Source organism: Amia ocellicauda, chromosome 7, assembly GCF_036373705.1.
Source record: "Amia ocellicauda isolate fAmiCal2 chromosome 7, fAmiCal2.hap1, whole genome shotgun sequence".
Taxonomy (NCBI): Eukaryota; Metazoa; Chordata; class Actinopteri; order Amiiformes; family Amiidae; genus Amia; species Amia ocellicauda.
In genome coordinates this window covers 46,767,495-46,783,864 of record NC_089856.1, presented here as the reverse complement: position 1 = coordinate 46,783,864, position 16,370 = coordinate 46,767,495, and the positions used below count along the sequence as shown (strand labels likewise).

Below are 16,370 nucleotides of genomic sequence, written 5' to 3'. Positions count from 1 at the left end.
TGTCAGCAGTTTTTAGCAATAATTGAAAGGCAAAAACATCTTTTTGGTTCAGGGGAGATACTGTACAGCCATATTATATTGTGGCGCCTTCTGCGTTCCAGAGTTAGTGGTTAGTGGAACTTTCATTTCAAAAGTGAAGGTGGGACATGCAATGAAATTGTTCTCCGTATTTCAAACAGTATCGGGGGCATATTGCCACATTTCAGAATTGTCCCCCCAATCCCCAAGTAAATGATTCCTATGGTTAGGGCTGAGATACACCACAGGTGGAGCAAAGTGTGGATGCGACATATCGGCGTGCCAGAGCCTAGGTGTTCCTCATGCACAGGGGAATCTCATCCTTCACTGAACGGCGGCTAAATGCAGGGAACAGCTCGACAGCAGCGCTCCCAGATCTGGTGTATAAATAAATGAGATTGACCTGAATTTTACAGGTGCAGCACAAAGAAAACTCACACTCTCGCTCTCTCTCTCTCTCATCCACAGACACACACACTTTTTTTAGCTTCTTAAAAAAAAAAGCATTGAGATCCACATATAGGGGTTTTATCTACTGGCTTACATAACCGCGGTCTCATTCATCTTTCCTGGGACACATAACTATGTAAAACGGGGAATTAATCCATCACTGTGTCCTTACAGTAATAGGCCAGACTGTCCTAGTTAGTGGGCTTCTTTTGTCGAACTCTCTCTCTCCCTCTGTATACGTCTGCAAAGGAAAATTTCAAATGTCACCCTCCCACAGTCTTTAAATTGCAGCAGCAGCTCCAATAATCACACAAGGAGAATCTCATAAGCAAGGGGAAGTCAATCTATCTCTCTCTCTCTCTCACCCAGGATGGTCCAGCAACTGTCTTGAGCTTCCACACTAATTCACAGCTGTTCCTGGTAATAAAAGGTAAGGTAACTAAAGCCTGGATCCACATCCACCCACAACTCCTTGTCTGAAGACCCCAATCTTCTTTCCACTTCCAGCTGCATCCCCTTCCTCTTGGCTGTGCTGAATATAAACCAGAGCAGAAGTGTTCGACTCCTGTCCTGTAGGCCCCAGCCCAGCTCTGAGCTCCTACATTGGTCTAAGTGAGTGACTAACTAGATTAATTGAACACTTCTCTCTCCAGACTCCAAAGGGTTTCGTTGGTCAAATATCTTGAGTAATTTGACACATTTCAGGTTGTCAGCTGAAATAAATGAAATGTAAAAATCTTACGTATGCCCACCTGAGAAAATCATTACATGAATTGAGTAACTGAGAGCTCCTGTTGGAAAAAAAAACAGGAAGCCGTTCAGGACTGGACTTTGACACCATGGCGGAAGAGGCCCTACAGGATTTCAAACATCTCAATCAAAGACTTGTATTAAAGGACAAAGAGATTTAACTTGGATTATACAGCATGCGTCTTGATTGATTGTTTTTATATCCACCAAGCTCTTAATTGAAAACTCAATTGAACTCAAAATATAATCACTTTCTTTAACTGTTAAGCTTACAACAGACTTTTACTTACAAGATCCTTATAACTTATAACAAATTTTTAAATGTGTGGAGGGTCAGAGTGCCTGGTTCCCATCAGGGCCAGGGACCAATCTCCATCCAGTCTTGACTGCTAATAGTGAATGACATAGGAAGCATGTGTAGAGCTTTCGCTGGGTTTATTCCTGCTCCCCAGCTTTGGCATTCAAATACTGACAAAACCAGTGAATGAGAAACAGGTCTGACTTCAGAGCACATGAGGAAACATCAGCAGACTGTCTCTCAACAGGCCGAACAGAAGCAGTTCTGTTAGGAATCAATTCACCCTATTTGCATAATTATGAATTCTGGATTGGTTTTATGTTTCAAGTTTCTAAATATTATTATTATTGTGCAGGTAACGACTACATCATAGTTAAGTTAGCAAACTTAATGATAAGCCCAGCCTAGTCAGATACCTTAAGGATCGGGTCTTGTTTAATCACTCAGCACAGCTTTAACATACAGGTAGAGAAGACAGAGAGCTGGTTGGCCTAACTGTGAGAAACATGTAAGCTATAGCATAAGAGTGCTGCTTTATACGCAGGATCCCACAGTCCAATTAAATATAGTTCAGTGTATTTATAGCTCTGTTTGAGATGTATCCTGGGAACAGCAACGCAGAGAAAAGGCAATAATGATTTCACCAGCAGCCAGACAGCACTGAGATCAAAAAAGTTGCGGGTACAAGATCACACCAGACTCTCTCTCTCTCTCTCTCTCTCTCTCTCTCTCTCTCTCTCTAGTCCTCCCCTTCACTATGCATCTTTCTCTTTCTCTTCCTCTCCCTCACCTTTTCTCTCCCTCTCTCAGCAGTGGGATAGGAAACATCATTCTCCCTCTGTGATTACTGGCCCCAGAAGGACAACATGGGCAATTACTCCAGCTGGAAGTCTTCCCCTTGTCTCGCTGTCTTTTTTCCTTCAGCACAGTGTAATAATACTGCCTCATGCATCTCACCCCCAATGTAATGCTATGTTTGCCATAATATACTATTTTAAACAGTGCACAGTTCGCACCAGCCAATTGCGCTTTGTCTTCACGTCGCATGATTAAGTTTATGAATATTATTGCAGCCCGACTATCTTAGGCATTCACGCGTTTAAGTGCAATGCAGCTCAACGAGCCGTAAAAAGCACATGCACGGAGCATATACACAGATATACGAAGGTCAATACCTGAAGCAAGGAAGGCAAGTTCAGTTACAGGAAATATAGAAAATAGCTCAGGGATTACTATGCAATATGAGTGAATTGCATGCATGTAGGAGCTCTATGGCAGAAAGACACGCATTCAAATGCTTGTGCAGCGCAAAGCCAGCGCTGGTGCGGAGAGCCGACAGTGTAATCTGTACCCAGCACCGACACGGCCTGCTATTATCGTTGTATCATTGTTTTACAACAATCGTGCATTTCACACACATATTCATAAATTCATCACATACTAATGAAAAATACTATAATGGAGTCCCGTCACATCCCGTCAGTATAAAGCGCATAATGATGTTCTGCTGTGTGTAAATTGGCCTAATTCTCAAAAACAACAATAGTGTGCAATTACGCTACATACAGAAAAATAAATACACCCTGTAGCACTGATAGGATAAGCAGTACCTGTAGACATGTGTAAGGTATACTTTTCGCTTTGCTCTGGCCTGGTGGATGGATGGGCCAAACATCACAATGAGATCTGAGTTCATAGGTTATCTGCCAAATAAATCAAATACAATAAATTACTATTATTATTACTGCTGATAAAATCCAGAACATTCTGTGTGTCATTCGAATATTCATTCTCTATGAAAACAGCGGAAGCCGCACGAAACCCGTAACTGTGCAAATTACAGTCAAAGCAATAATAAGGGTCTCGAAGAGTTTTGTCGATCCGTTGACGACACCAAGTGGCTGAGACCTGCTACTGCAATTCTATTGTATTTTGCGCTTCGCTGTGAAACCGGGACACAAGTGTAGTCCGTGTGTGACGCAATGTGTGCGTGCGGGTTTCCGTAGTGTAGTGGTCATCACGTTCGCCTAACACGCGAAAGGTCCCCGGTTCGAGACCGGGCGGAAACATATTATTGCATGAAACGCAATTGATTTTTATTAAATGGCATTTGATTTTGTAAAATACTGTAAAATAATTCTGAACCAAACTATAACCTGTTGATAATTATGTTTATATGACATGCAATTGACTTCATAGAACTGAATGTGACTTTTCGTGCAGGTGTCATAGGCACCATTAGGTTGTTTAAGGGTTTTTTCAAATGTTCAGTTTAACAGGTTATTCTTCAAGTCCTAATAATACATAAATGTTTACACACCTATGTTTTGTGTTGTACAATTTGAATGTACATAGCATTATTAAAAAGCATGCACACGGATAGTGATCCATACTATGGGGCAGATGCATGCCAAAATTAAAAAGAAATACAGAGAAAATAATAAATAAATACATGTTCAAATAAATAAATGAATAAATGCATGTCGGCATCTGCGTCCCGCCCACTATCTGATTGACAGACCGGCTTTTGTCACATTGTAAAATAAATAATGAGTACGCTTCCAAATAAATGAATAAATACATAAATACCTTTATTTATGTATTTATTTCTACATTTATTTATTTATTTCAACATGTATTAATTATTATTTTCACTCTGTATTTAGTATTAAGTTTGGCTTAGATAGTCCACCATATATAGTAGGATCAAGAACAACGCGTTTGACCGTATGGGTTTCCGTAGTGTAGTGGTTATCACGTTCGCCTCACACGCGAAAGGTCCCCGGTTCGAAACCGGGCGGAAACATCTTTGTTAGTTTTTACATTAATTTACTGTGTATTGCTTTGCTGTTTCACCGACGTGTCATTTTGGCGGCGGACATTATCTGCATTTTTCACCATCCAGTCCTACTTCACTACCTTAAGAAATGGAAAATGGAAAACTCCAAATTTACAAAAATATACATATTCCAGGGAAGAGAGTGGTGTTACAAAAGTATGGAGGATAATCCATGCCAAAATAAAAAAAATTATACAGAGGGAAAATAATAAATAAATAAATGATGAAATAAATGTTGAAATAAATAAATACATGAAAAAATTATTAAATGTCGAAATAAATAAATAAATTAATGGACATTTATTGATTTCTGAATTTATTTCAACATTTATTTATTGATTTATTTAAATCCAGTACCTGTGCAGTGTGTATCTGTAGGAATAAAAAACAATACATGTTTTGACTCTCTCGTTCTTTCAAACTGCACTGGATTAGCCAATAAGCGCACTGGATCCCGCCCACTAGCTGTGATTGACAGAGGGGTTTTATCACATAGAAAAAAGAAACAGAAATACAGGAGCGCGAAGCGAGAAATTAAACTAACAAAGCGGCTAACGGCAAATAAATAAATGAATAAATAAATGTTGAAATAAATAATTGAAAACATAAATAAATCAATAAATGTATAAATAAATCAATAAATGTTGAAATAAATGTCGAAATAAATGTTGAAATGAATACAGATATGTCCGTTTATTTATTTATTTATTCATGTATTTCAACATTCATTTATTTTATTTTGGCAGGTTATCCTCCATATAAAAGTCTTAACAGCACAATGTTCCTCGTTCTCCGGTTTTGCTTGGTTACCACAAGGCTATTCGCTTCCAACAGTAAAAGGTGTTTCCGCCCGGTCTCGAACCGGGGACCTTTCGCGTGTTAGGCGAACGTGATGACCACTACACTACGGAAACCCGCACGCACACAGGTTTCATACATGGCACACAAAGCGGCGCGATTGCCACTTACATGCATTTACTTATAAACCTTTAGCGTATTTCCTTTGACTGCTCCTTTAGAAACTGTTGCACAATGTACACCACGTTGAAGCCAGCATGTTACTTTCGGTGACACGCACTATTGAAAACACTTGTAATATTTCAGGTTTTTATGCAATTTGCTCAGGTACGTGTGAAGAGCAACCTTTGCAATGGTATGTATTCCAGGTCCGCAGTTCACAACTACACCTGAAATTTAAAATGCGAATGTCTTGTGAAGATGGATGGACAGAAAGAGCTGCTCATCACACCTAAGCCGAAATAGCTCAGTTGGGAGAGCGTTAGACTGAAGATCTAAAGGTCCCTGGTTCGATCCCGGGTTTCGGCATTTTGCCAAAGAGCCCTAGCTCTCATTTCAAGCTTTCATTATAAACCTCCTACACTAGATTCCCTTCCTAAAGGGTGGCTGTAAGTGAACAACAAAATAGATCATATTTCAAATAAAACAGTCCATCAAATAAAGTGTGTTTATTGTACAAATGCACATTTTCACTTCGGTCGCGTCCAAGTAAAGCAACACAAGTCTAGCGTGTTTAACTGTTGTTGTATTCTAGATGCACGTCATACAAAAAAAAACATGACATGACGCAAGGGTTAACTTCAGTCCGAGTTCCAAACAAGTTCTTATGACTGGAAACAAGTTCTTCCTTTTGACTGGAAACATGGAACCGCAGCTTCAACACTTCCAAACGCAGTTCAGAGGGGTTAACCCAGAGGGAATTTGGTGCACTTAAAAAAAAGAAAGAAAAAGAAAGTCTCTTGACCAAATCATTGCACTTAGGCTCCTTGCATCCTACTTGAAAATACACGTCCTTTACAATACTTGCCAGTTAAAATCCATTTTGGGAAGTTGTCCCTGCAAATTGCTTGTAATAAAATTAATAAATAAACACACCTTCACAATAAGTAGGAACCGATGCTAGTGTTAGGAGTGGTGGCAGATGTCCAATGTTCGGGCACAATGTGGTCATTTATCCCTCTTACTCCTGTCCTTATTAGAGATTGTTCAAACAAGAGAGATGTCATCCACAGAGCGCACACTGCATTCAAGTGCGTTGGAAAGTCACAGGGACATTAGTGACAAATGAAAAAGAGCTTTTAGTTGTAAAATGATGGGTAAATACTGCCTGGTCAGAACAGATTTCATAGGAGCAGCTTATGTGTTTGTTTTTTTCTCTCCCTCTGCTTTGAACTTGGATGCCCACCATTCTCCGTTTAAGCCTCTGAGGTGATTTTGTCGTAGCTTATTATAGTAGAGAAATCTGTAAACAATAATAATAATAATAATAATAATAATAATAATAATAATAATAATAATAATAAAAGTGCACTTAAAAAGACTACTGTAAATGGATTGCCAGGTACAAATGAGGCACAGAAATGAAAAAAAGTTCTGCTCAAATGTGGATGAGAGGAAGTGACGTGGGGATGTATATTAGTGTTACTCAAATATGTAAATATCTTCCTTTACATAGCATGCTTTATTTTGTACTGCTAAATAGATTCCCCACTTACCACCTGCAAACGACTTTGGAAAACTACTTGTATTTGCTGAAATATTCAGCTGGACTGCTGAGAGAATCACACAGACGGAATGAGACACGGACAAGTGAAAGGGGCGACGCAAACTGAAGATGCTGTAAACCACTCATCTAAAGAATGTGGAAAACACTCAAACTGTAAGGCAGAGGAACAATATACAAAAACACGCTCGCGCCAACCATGCAGCTCAGGATTCACAACCACCGATTATAAATCAGCAGATTTGAATTCCAGCTGCAGCTCCATTTTGGTTGCGATCCCAGTAACAGTTGAACAGGACAGGGAAGATGTTGGCCATGATGTGACCATTTCACTCCCTCCTCCCCTCCAATCCTCCCTCCTGCAAAAGACCGGGTAGCACAGTCATACACAGGTGGGCATTGCCATTAATTTATTGCTAGAGGGCTGTACTTGTTGTTGCTTGAGAGGCACCGTCATGGTCATGGTTGAGTTTAGAAGGCCACTATCAGGTCCACTGGAGTCAACCTGGCCTCAGAAGAGAGGGTTAGACTTGTTTCAGAGTGGTTTTATAACTGTCAAGTCCTGTTCTGGCAATTTACACCATGATCTCCAAGCTCTCTGAGAAGCAGGATCAGAACCACTAGTGGGAATGCGGTGGTTGAATACTTACCACTAACAGCAGGACAGACTTACTTTACAAAACAAGGATCTAGTGTAGGGGCCTGATGATGATGTACGTTCAGTGTGTTCTATTAAGAAATAGCTTACAGAGATAACCATAACCTTGGACCAAACACGATGAGCACAGTCTGCAAGCTGATGATGATGATGAATGATGATCTATAAAATTGAGCTGGTTGGTACTTTCTGTGCACCTGCATCCCAATAACACTTTGAGGAGCACCACTGACTATGTGAAATGTTTCTCTTAGGTGTGATCACACTGTGGTCCAGTGCTCCTTATCATACCCAGGGTACTTCACAACGCATGGGGGGGGGGGGATGGACTCACAGTCAGTTGTAAGCGTTTGGATGGAGGTGTTAGAGTCCCTGCTGACTTTCTCATGCAGCTCAGGGTGAGTGATTGTCTTGATGGGATGGCCATGGAAACAAATTTACACCATTCATTATTCAAGACCACGGTCATGGTGCGTTCAAATTGTCTTCAGCACGTTAGCACTGCATAACATATTCTTTAGTCACACATTAAATATCTGTGTGGCTACAGTCTTGAAGTTCAGGGGGCGTGGAGTCCAGGTGCCCTTCTGTGAGCCGAACCGTCATTGTAGAAGAGGGCAACTGGAGACCCCCCCATTAGTGTTTCAGACGTTAAAGATTACACACGGGTCTATGTATGAAAGAGTGCACCGTGGAGCAGAGGAACCAGGTCACTTTTAATATCCGCACAGGGTCTTTGGTCGATCAACAGAAAGACAGCCTTGCCTGGATTGGGCCCCAACAACGTGGTTCGTGTTCTGGACAAGGCATCCAATTGAAGACACTTCAAATAAAAGGTGGGACAATGTTTGATTGGCCAGGTGGTTTTCCAGTTGAGGGAAAAGGTCAGAAATCAAGAGGAAGTTAGTGAGATTTATATTTTGGAGGGGTGGGGGGTTGATCACAGCTGTAGGAATGGGAGGTGGGAAAGGGAAACTGGCAAGTTGAGTTCAACTCCAGCTTGTCTAACTTCAGGTCATGGTCAACTGAAAGCTACCAAGACTTAAGGGCAGTGTCACACAGTTCCAGTCCTTAAGGGGTCTGGAGTTCAGTCCCCCTGAAACTCCTTTAAAGGGACCAGTTTCAGATACCTAAAGCAGGTTATGGTGTCACCCATGGAACTGAAAATCATGGGACGGTGGCCCATAAGGACTGGGGCTGAGACAGTAGGGATGTGAGGTTAGTAGGGAAGGAACTGGGGGCGGGGGTCAGGAGGCAGAAGAGGAGGAGGAAGAGGTGGAGGAGGGAGAGGCAATAGCAGCCAGATTGTAGGTGGAGTTAGGAGGAGGCGGCGGTGGTTGGGGCTGGGGGGTGTGGGCGGCCGGGGAGTCGGAGCTGGCCTCATCTCCCTCCTCCGAGTCCCAAACCTCGCTCTGGAGGTAGTCCGCGAAGAGGGCCTTGGCTCGCTGCAACACCCGGTTCAAGTTGTGCTTCCGGACAAGTCGGTCGAAGTGCATGGCCAGCTCGTTGTAATCCAGGTTGTTCTTGACGATGTGGTCACGGTGCTCCAGGAGGATGGACAGGCATAGGAAGAGCATGAAAGGGTTGCCTTTGCCGAACTCCTGGGGAGGGGGCAGCGAGGGTGTGGGGGCTGGCTTGTCCTCTTTGTCCGGCCCCGGTGTGCTGGGGGTGGCTGCTCTGGGGGATCTGGTCCCGGTGCAAGGGGAGGAGAGCAGGGATTTTCCTGTGGGGGTGGACGGGGAGCCTGCCCGCCCATTGGACAACACAGGGGAAGATACCAGCGATCTTGTGGTAGCTGGAGATGCCACTCTGCTGTTGCCGAGGGAAGGGGAGGAGATAGCAGGCTTGCTGGGGGTTGCGGTGGGCGTGGCCGGGGAGTTAACTCTCCCGTTGGTCAGAGAAGAAGAAGGGCTGGGCCTCCCTGTGGGTGTAGCCGGAGCCGGAGAAGCTCTCCCATTGGTGAGGGAAGGGGAGGAAAGGGCTGCCTTGCCTGTGGGCGTGGACGGGGAGGCTGCTCTCCCATTTGCTAGTGATGGGGAGGGGCAGGGGGAAGGGGAAGCGGTGTTCCTCCAATTAGTCAAGCAGGGAAGGAAAGGGGAGGCCGGAGAAGCTGTTTGCCCATTGGGTGATCTCCTCCCGGTGCTGGCTGGAGTCGAGGGCTTATCATCGGACTTGATCAGAGGCTCCCTCTCCCCGGGGTCCTCCTCACTGTCCTCTGTGGGCTGCCGGGAGGGGACTGGGGGGCGGGTGGTCGGGAGAGCGCGCAGAGGGGAAAGGTTAGGGCAACGCTCTTCATCCATGTCGAAACTGTCTCCGTGACGGGCGCTGTAGTACTTGAACTCACCAAAGCTGGACTGCTTGCCCAAGTGAGGGACTGAGCTGCCCTTCCCTCGGGCCTGTGCCGCGTCCCCATCTTGAAGAGGCCCCGACACAGACATCACCCCTGCCCTTTCAGTCTCCCTTTCCCCTTCTCCTTCCCCTTCTCCTTCTCCCCTGGGCCCCGCCTCTCCCATCGCCACCTGCCTCCCTCCATCCCCTTCCTGCCGCCCCCCTGAAGGCTCCACCAGCTCCTCCCGGGAGGGTCGCAGCATATACCTCCGCCTCTGCCTCTCCTTGCGCCTCCTTTCCAGTTCCGAGGCCGCCTCATCCTCCTCCAGTGGCGGGCCCAGCAGCTCCACCTCGGTCTCCGGAGGATCGGGGGGCAGGGAGCTCCAGGTGACCTCCAACATCCTCAGGGCGTCCTCAAATGCGAACTCCCGCTTGAGCTCCAGCAGCAGCCAGCGGTAACAGAAGAAGAGGTCGTCCGCGCCCCGCGATACCAGGTAGGCGTAGAACTCGGGGTCGGAGTAGCGCAGGAGCAGCTTGAGGTGCTGGAACTTGACGGACATGAGGCGGCCGTCAGGACGGAAGTTACCCTCCAGGCGCTTCATGATGCCGCAGAAGCAGATGAAGGCATGGGCCTCGTTGTCCATCACCGCCAAGATGGGCGAGGCAATGTCACTCATGCCCTGGCAGTAGGACACCTGGGGGGAGGGGTGGGGAATGAGGAGGGGAATGGGAGAGAGAAGGAAGAGGAAGGCTGAGCGGAAAGGAGTAGCTCAGATTACTGTTGCAAGGGTTACATTTCTAAACTGGTTTAGAAAATCACCCTTGCAAAACACACATTTTTGGAAATCATATTCAATCATTTGGGGAGGGGGGGTAGGCACTGCCATGTCAGCCGGTAAAGGTATCACACATTGGAACGATATTGGGTTTAATTTAAGGCACCCGTTCAAATAGACAGAGGAAGACTACATGCAAGAGTCTTGAAAAAAAAAACACAAACTACATATTTTAATGCTTTCAGGTTCCCGGTGGAAACAGCAAAGCAAGGCATTGCAGGGAGTTTTAACACAGCTCCCACTGTCAAAAGCATCACAGTAGGAAATACCCATCATACGCCAATAGAAAAATCAAGAAAATCAGATCGCAAACAAAAATAATAATAACACAAAAAACAAAATCCTTTGCCGTCTGGACAGAAATAGTACCTGCGGGTGGGTGATGGCATAGGTGGTGAGCAGGTCAGTGAGGGCGGTGAGATGGGGGCTGTCCTCTGAGCCAGCGTAGTAAGGGTGGGCCCGGTCTGTCCTCAGCACGTCCTTCAGCACGTTGCCCCTGATGAACTCCAGGTCCTCCGGGCTGGTCCTAGAGCTCCACTCTCCCTTCAGCCGGTCGTACTCCCGGGTCTTCCTCTTCATGTAGTCCATGCGTTCTTGGCCCGTCAGGCCGTCTGGATAGACATTGAGCAGGTACCGCCACACCACCTAGCAGGGCAGGGAAGAACACGACAAGATCCTGTGAGGGACGGATTTATCCTGGTTAACTGAAGCCTTGTCTGTGTGTGGTCATCATTCAGCACATAGGAAAAGAAGGGTTAAGGCATTGCAGAGAGGACCTGACTCAACAAAAGGTTCAGAGGAGTCCGCTCACCCACAGGATGGCCCATGACATGAGAGTGTGTGTGTGTGCGTGTCTGCGAGTCTCACCTTGCGCAGTGAGGGCTCCACGCCACCGTGGTAGATGCGCAGTCTCAGCTCCTCCGGCCGGGTCAGCTGGCCCAGGTGGCTGAGGTAGCTGTGGAACTCAGAGTCGCTCAGTGGCGGCTTGAAGGGCTTCACGTCCTCCCCGTAGGACCAGCTCAGGGCCTGCTGCACCCGGGAGAGAGTCTTCCCCACCTGCACACACACAGTTAAATTTGTTAAGTGGGGCCAAATGGGGACTATGATCCTCCTCCAGCCAAGTGGGGACCAGAGCTTCTAACCATCAGATAAAAATATGCACAGATCAATTGTTTTAAAGAAGACAACGCATAAAATCTGTTGAAATAAAATACAGCCAAGTGAGCACATGAACCACAGGAATGGAATGGAATGGAATGGAAGACTTCAGCAACTCCACCCTTTCCCCAAATCTTTGACTTGTTGGGAATGCACTCAGAGTCCAGCAAGTGTGAAGAGTGACAGAAAGCTAAGCACAGCCATTCAGGGTCTCCCAACACAGCAGAAAGCATTTGAAGGCTGATACTGTTCACACCCTGCTGGATTGAGGACCCATTTGCACATGTGCCACTCTTACCCATGGCTCCCATCGCAACATGGTTTCCTATACCTTGTGATTAAGGTGCTGATAGTTTCTATTCAGCTGAGGCATTAATCGGAGGTGATAATCCACTCTACCTGGGAGATCAGTGACTGCGTGAAGGGCAGGGCAGCAGCCGCCAGGGACCTCCTCTCACCCGGAAGTAGATCAGAGCTGATGACATCTTTGGGGCTGATGATATCCCAGTCCTCCAGCAGGGGGCCTGAGAGAGCAGAAAAACAGACGGATGCACACAAGGGGAAAATATTGATTTACAAACCGGCATCAGATAGCTCACTACTTTGCTGACTGGCTTGGATTCATACAATTACTACCATTACAACGCAAGGAAGGAAAAGACGATATAGAAGATCTAGAACAGAATTTCTTTCCCAAACAACCGAACCAAGAAGAGGATCTAGGAGATAGAGCTGCAACACACAATATGTCCCACTGATGCCTCACCGATGTAGTCACATCCCCTTGTGTTTTTCTCCATTCAGGTTGCCTTCTCTCTGCCCTCATAAACATCTAAACATCTATGATCAAGGTTTTTTTTTGTTCTACTGCTGTGTGTTGTACTGTACTTTGTTTCAGTGTGCGACTTTGAGATAAAGCTTAGAGACAAATAAAATGATACCACCACTGCTACTACAACTTTTACTTTTCAAAATATAAAAATCACATTTGTACCACTACTAATAATAATAATAATAATATGACCATTCCAGCTCATAAGATATTTTATAACATGTTCCAAAACAATAGCTGAGTGACTCCCTTTATGACAAACTTGCTTTGAAATACAGTGTTTCCAAACATGAAGCATCGTCTCATTCTAAATTTATATTTTCTTCCTTTTTTCCTTCCTGCTGCAGCATGCACACACAATACAAAAAGAGGAGGAGGCAAGAACCAGGCAGAGTGAGACACGAGTGCGGGCTGACAAAGGAACAGGGAGAGGGGTCTCACTGTCTTCCGCTGGCTTGATGTCGATCTTCAGCTGCAGGTAGGGTTTGGCAGCGCTCACGAAGGCAGCGTCCAGGTCCCAGTCTGACATGAGAGAGAGGTACACCTCCACCCCTTGCTTATCCCGGGATAAGTAGCTGATCCCAAAATTCCTCTTCCTAAGTGAGAGAGCGAGAGAGAAAAATCGTGACCTTCTCATAAGTAGCATCTGGGTCTTCCTTCTTGCGCCCCCTAGTGGAGCATCAGAACTGTAGGGTCTCACCACCTCATCTTCATACCCTGCTTATTGCCTCCTACTGCAGAGATGGATTTTGACAGCCATGACTTAAATACTACAGCTGATTGTGATTCCAGTTACCTTGTATTGCATTGTATTTTCTGACTGTAACCCCAAGTCGTCAGAGAAAAAGGCTTCAACCAATGAATACATTAAATCGATTTTTAAAAATCATTATCCTTACCCCAACATGCTCTCCTTTCTCTCTTCCCCCTCACTTCTCTCTATCTTGCACAATTGTATCTCCCTCTCCATCAGTCACTTACACACACCTCCTCACCTCCCCCTTTCCCTGCCTTGCAAAGCCCTCCCATCTCCCGAGCCCCCACTCATCCTCTCCCTCATCCCTGTTCCTCCCCCCATATTCCCGACACTCTTCCCACCAGACCTGGGATCACTTATAAAAACGACCACAATTACACCAGTTTTTAGGCTACAATTACAATGATAGTTATTCTATATTATAATTACAACAACATGAAAGCTAATACACAAAGTCTTATAAAAAGAGTTGTATTGTATGTTGTACTTGTCTGTAAGCAGAATTAACCTGTATGGTGTCATACATTGACCAAATTTGGACATCTTAAGTATGTCAATGCTGTGATTAGGCTGCAACTGTACTTTGATTGAGCAGTTTGATCAATTCCACTATTGTAAGTGACCCCAGGTCTTCTCCTCTACACTCTCCCCGCCACACTGACCCATTCAGCTCAAAGGCTCGGATGAGGATGTGCTGCAAAACCTCCAGGGAGGTGATCTGGGGATCCACAGCGAAAGAGCGGAACTCTGCCGGCAAGACGCCCTCGCATTTCTGACAGAGAGAAGGAGAAGAGATCAGACAGTGTGCCGAGGTTGGGCACACCAATGTCCGGCACCGGAGTGCAGGAGATCAAGGCAAAGACAAGAGGGAGAGAGAGTGAGTGACTGAGAGAGAGGGGAGAGAGAGAGTAAAAGTGAGTGAATGAGTAAGAGTGGGTGAGTGAGTGAGCAAGTGAGAGAGAGATGGGGGTGAAAAGACAAACATAAAAAGGGGTTAAGACACAGAGAGTGGGAGAGAGATCTTCAGGTGTGTTCAGGTCAGTCAAAGCCCACTGTCTGAGTGGGTGAGATAGAGGAAGCAAGGGAGCAGTGCAAGGTGGTGAGAGGAGGATAAAGAGATAGAGAGAGGAAGAAACAGGATGAAATAAGAGCTTGAAATGGCAATGAAGTGGTGTCAAAGTGAGTGTGTGTGACAGAGAGAGTGGGAGGTCAGATTATATCATGAGGTTAAACCAGAAAGGACAGAAAAACATGAGAGAGAGAGAGATTTGGGACAGAATAAATTATTGTGATATTTGTGGAATATGGTAGCAACTGTAACTTGCATCAGAAACACATAATCATTGAACAATGATTTACTCCCCAATCCTAAAACTAAGCTTGAAGAAAACACTTTTCTGTGGTTGGAATTTATGAGGGGCAATAAAACATAACTCTTCACTTAAAGCTAATGCACTGCAGACAAGAAGAGATAAGGGGGAGAATGCACAAGTCAACAGTACTCTCAAAAACAGAGATACTTAAACAGTCTAATGTATCATCAAGTCGTCACACCGTGTTGTTGTTAATGATGATGATAACAATACAGGCGAATTCGCTGTAATAATTCAAGACAAAATACAGCCGAACAGAGCTCGGGATTCGTTAGTCACAACAAACCTAACATAGGAAGCAACCATTGACTGTGTATTTTACTTTCGAAATCGTGTTGCGTGGTCTTCTTAATCGACAAGTTAAATGTTTTGAAGACGTGCAAAGTCGTTAATATGAACGTGCCTGGGGCAAAACCAAAGTCCAGACATTGGGCCATTGTTTTCCTCCTGTCCCACCCAATCTCAAGTGCGCGGCACAGCTGCTGCTGAATAACTGGGCTGTGTCGCCAGCAGTGTCCAAACGTCCAGAAATCAAACCGGCCTGCGAGGACAGAGCGACTGCGCGTCTGCGCGTCTGCGCATCTGCGCATCTGCGCCGTGTTCACTGGACTGCACTTCACAGCGAAGGAAAAAGTTCTCCAAACCCAGACCGCACCATTTGCATTGAAGGGCGTTTTGTTTACCATTAGTTAAACCAAATATTTAAAGCTGTTATCAGATTATTCCGGTTTCTGTTAAGTCTAGTAAAAAAATATTAACATCATATTATTTATGAATAATAATCATAATAATACGTTATTAAATTGTTTTATTACTCACATGAACAACTGCAAGCTGCTCAACGATTCATTTTGTTCCCCCTCTTCTATTAGGGGATAAGGTGGTGCTGCGATAAGCACATGTATGCGCTTTGTTCCCCCCCCCGTCTCTCTCTCTCTCACACACACACACAATATTTGGGTGTTTATTTAATTATTTATTGGGGTTACTGCTACCGAAGCGAATGACAAGATGGCAGCTGTTCAAAATAATTAAAAACAGACCAGAGCGGAAGCATTTCAAGTTATCGGTCGATCCTGACCCACGTCAATGGCAAGAGCGGTTACAATTGTATCAGTGTGTGTGACAGCACAGTGCAGGGGTTATGACAGTGGACACAAACTGGACACAGACACCATGAAGTGCATTCAAATGGCGATCTGACACGCAGGTAAACACAGGGCAGGCATCCTTGCCAAAGTCAGCCATGCATGCAATTCATATTCATAAGTGATTGCGATGGAGAAAACAGGAGCTGATGATAATAATATATAAATAATGTCTCACCTTAACTCTGACGCGCACCACCCCCCTCTCCTCCTCGCTGGCCATCGTGCCCAGGAGGTCCCGACACCCTGCGGATAATAATACTGCCCTCCAATGCTTTCGCTAGCCCCGATTCCTAAAAAATCATCTCCAACGGGCTCCTATTTCATTTTTCCAGACAGCTGTTTTTGTCTGCCTGCTTCCTCGCTGCCAGTCGCTCTTGAGGATGTGACGTCAGAAGCATTAC

At 45.1% G+C, this 16,370-nt stretch overlaps 1 protein-coding gene and 4 non-coding genes across 6 annotated transcripts; 3 read left to right on the top strand and 2 right to left on the bottom strand.

The window, feature by feature from the left end:
* Window positions 1-3,512: 3,512 nt before the first annotated feature.
* trnav-aac (transfer RNA valine (anticodon AAC)) lies at window positions 3,513-3,585 on the top strand. The gene has a single exon. It is a non-coding gene; the product is annotated as a tRNA-Val (tRNA).
* A 664-nt stretch (window positions 3,586-4,249) lies between these two features.
* On the top strand, window positions 4,250-4,322 carry trnav-cac (transfer RNA valine (anticodon CAC)). Its single transcript has one exon. It is a non-coding gene; the product is annotated as a tRNA-Val (tRNA).
* An 874-nt stretch (window positions 4,323-5,196) lies between these two features.
* trnav-aac (transfer RNA valine (anticodon AAC)) lies at window positions 5,197-5,269 on the bottom strand. The gene has a single exon. It is a non-coding gene; the product is annotated as a tRNA-Val (tRNA).
* Window positions 5,270-5,608: 339 nt separating this feature from the next.
* trnaf-gaa (transfer RNA phenylalanine (anticodon GAA)) lies at window positions 5,609-5,681 on the top strand. Its single transcript has one exon. It is a non-coding gene; the product is annotated as a tRNA-Phe (tRNA).
* Window positions 5,682-5,806: 125 nt separating this feature from the next.
* On the bottom strand, window positions 5,807-16,345 carry tbc1d25 (TBC1 domain family, member 25). 2 transcript variants are annotated; one of them, XR_010817451.1, is made up of 8 exons: window positions 16,145-16,345; window positions 14,108-14,217; window positions 13,130-13,284; window positions 12,256-12,380; window positions 11,566-11,754; window positions 11,068-11,343; window positions 6,249-10,557; window positions 5,807-6,082 (listed from the first exon to the last, which is right to left on the bottom strand). XR_010817451.1 is itself a non-coding variant. In XM_066709968.1 (7 exons), exons 1-7 carry the CDS (start codon window positions 16,187-16,189, stop codon window positions 8,782-8,784), a joined length of 2,676 nt encoding a protein of 891 aa, XP_066566065.1. In that variant the 5' UTR covers window positions 16,190-16,345; the 3' UTR covers window positions 5,807-8,781. The 2 variants fall into 2 exon arrangements, 1 of the variants encoding a protein (XP_066566065.1); XM_066709968.1 differs by having other exon boundaries at window positions 5,807-10,557.
* Window positions 16,346-16,370: the final 25 nt, after the last annotated feature.

What these genes read in the sequence shown, in the direction of transcription:
- tbc1d25 (XM_066709968.1), bottom strand. Translation starts at nt 16,189, where the DNA reads ATGGCCAGCGAGGAGGAGAGGGGGGTGGTGCGCGTCAGAGTTAAG. An exon ending in TGGTGCGCGTCAGAGTTAAG is followed by an intron (nt 14,218 to 16,144) that starts GTGAGACATTAT and finishes TCTCTCTGTCAG; the next exon opens with AAATGCGAGGGCGTCTTGCC. An exon ending in CGCAGTCACTGATCTCCCAG is followed by an intron (nt 11,755 to 12,255) that starts GTAGAGTGGATT and finishes GTGTGTGTGCAG; the next exon opens with GTGGGGAAGACTCTCTCCCG.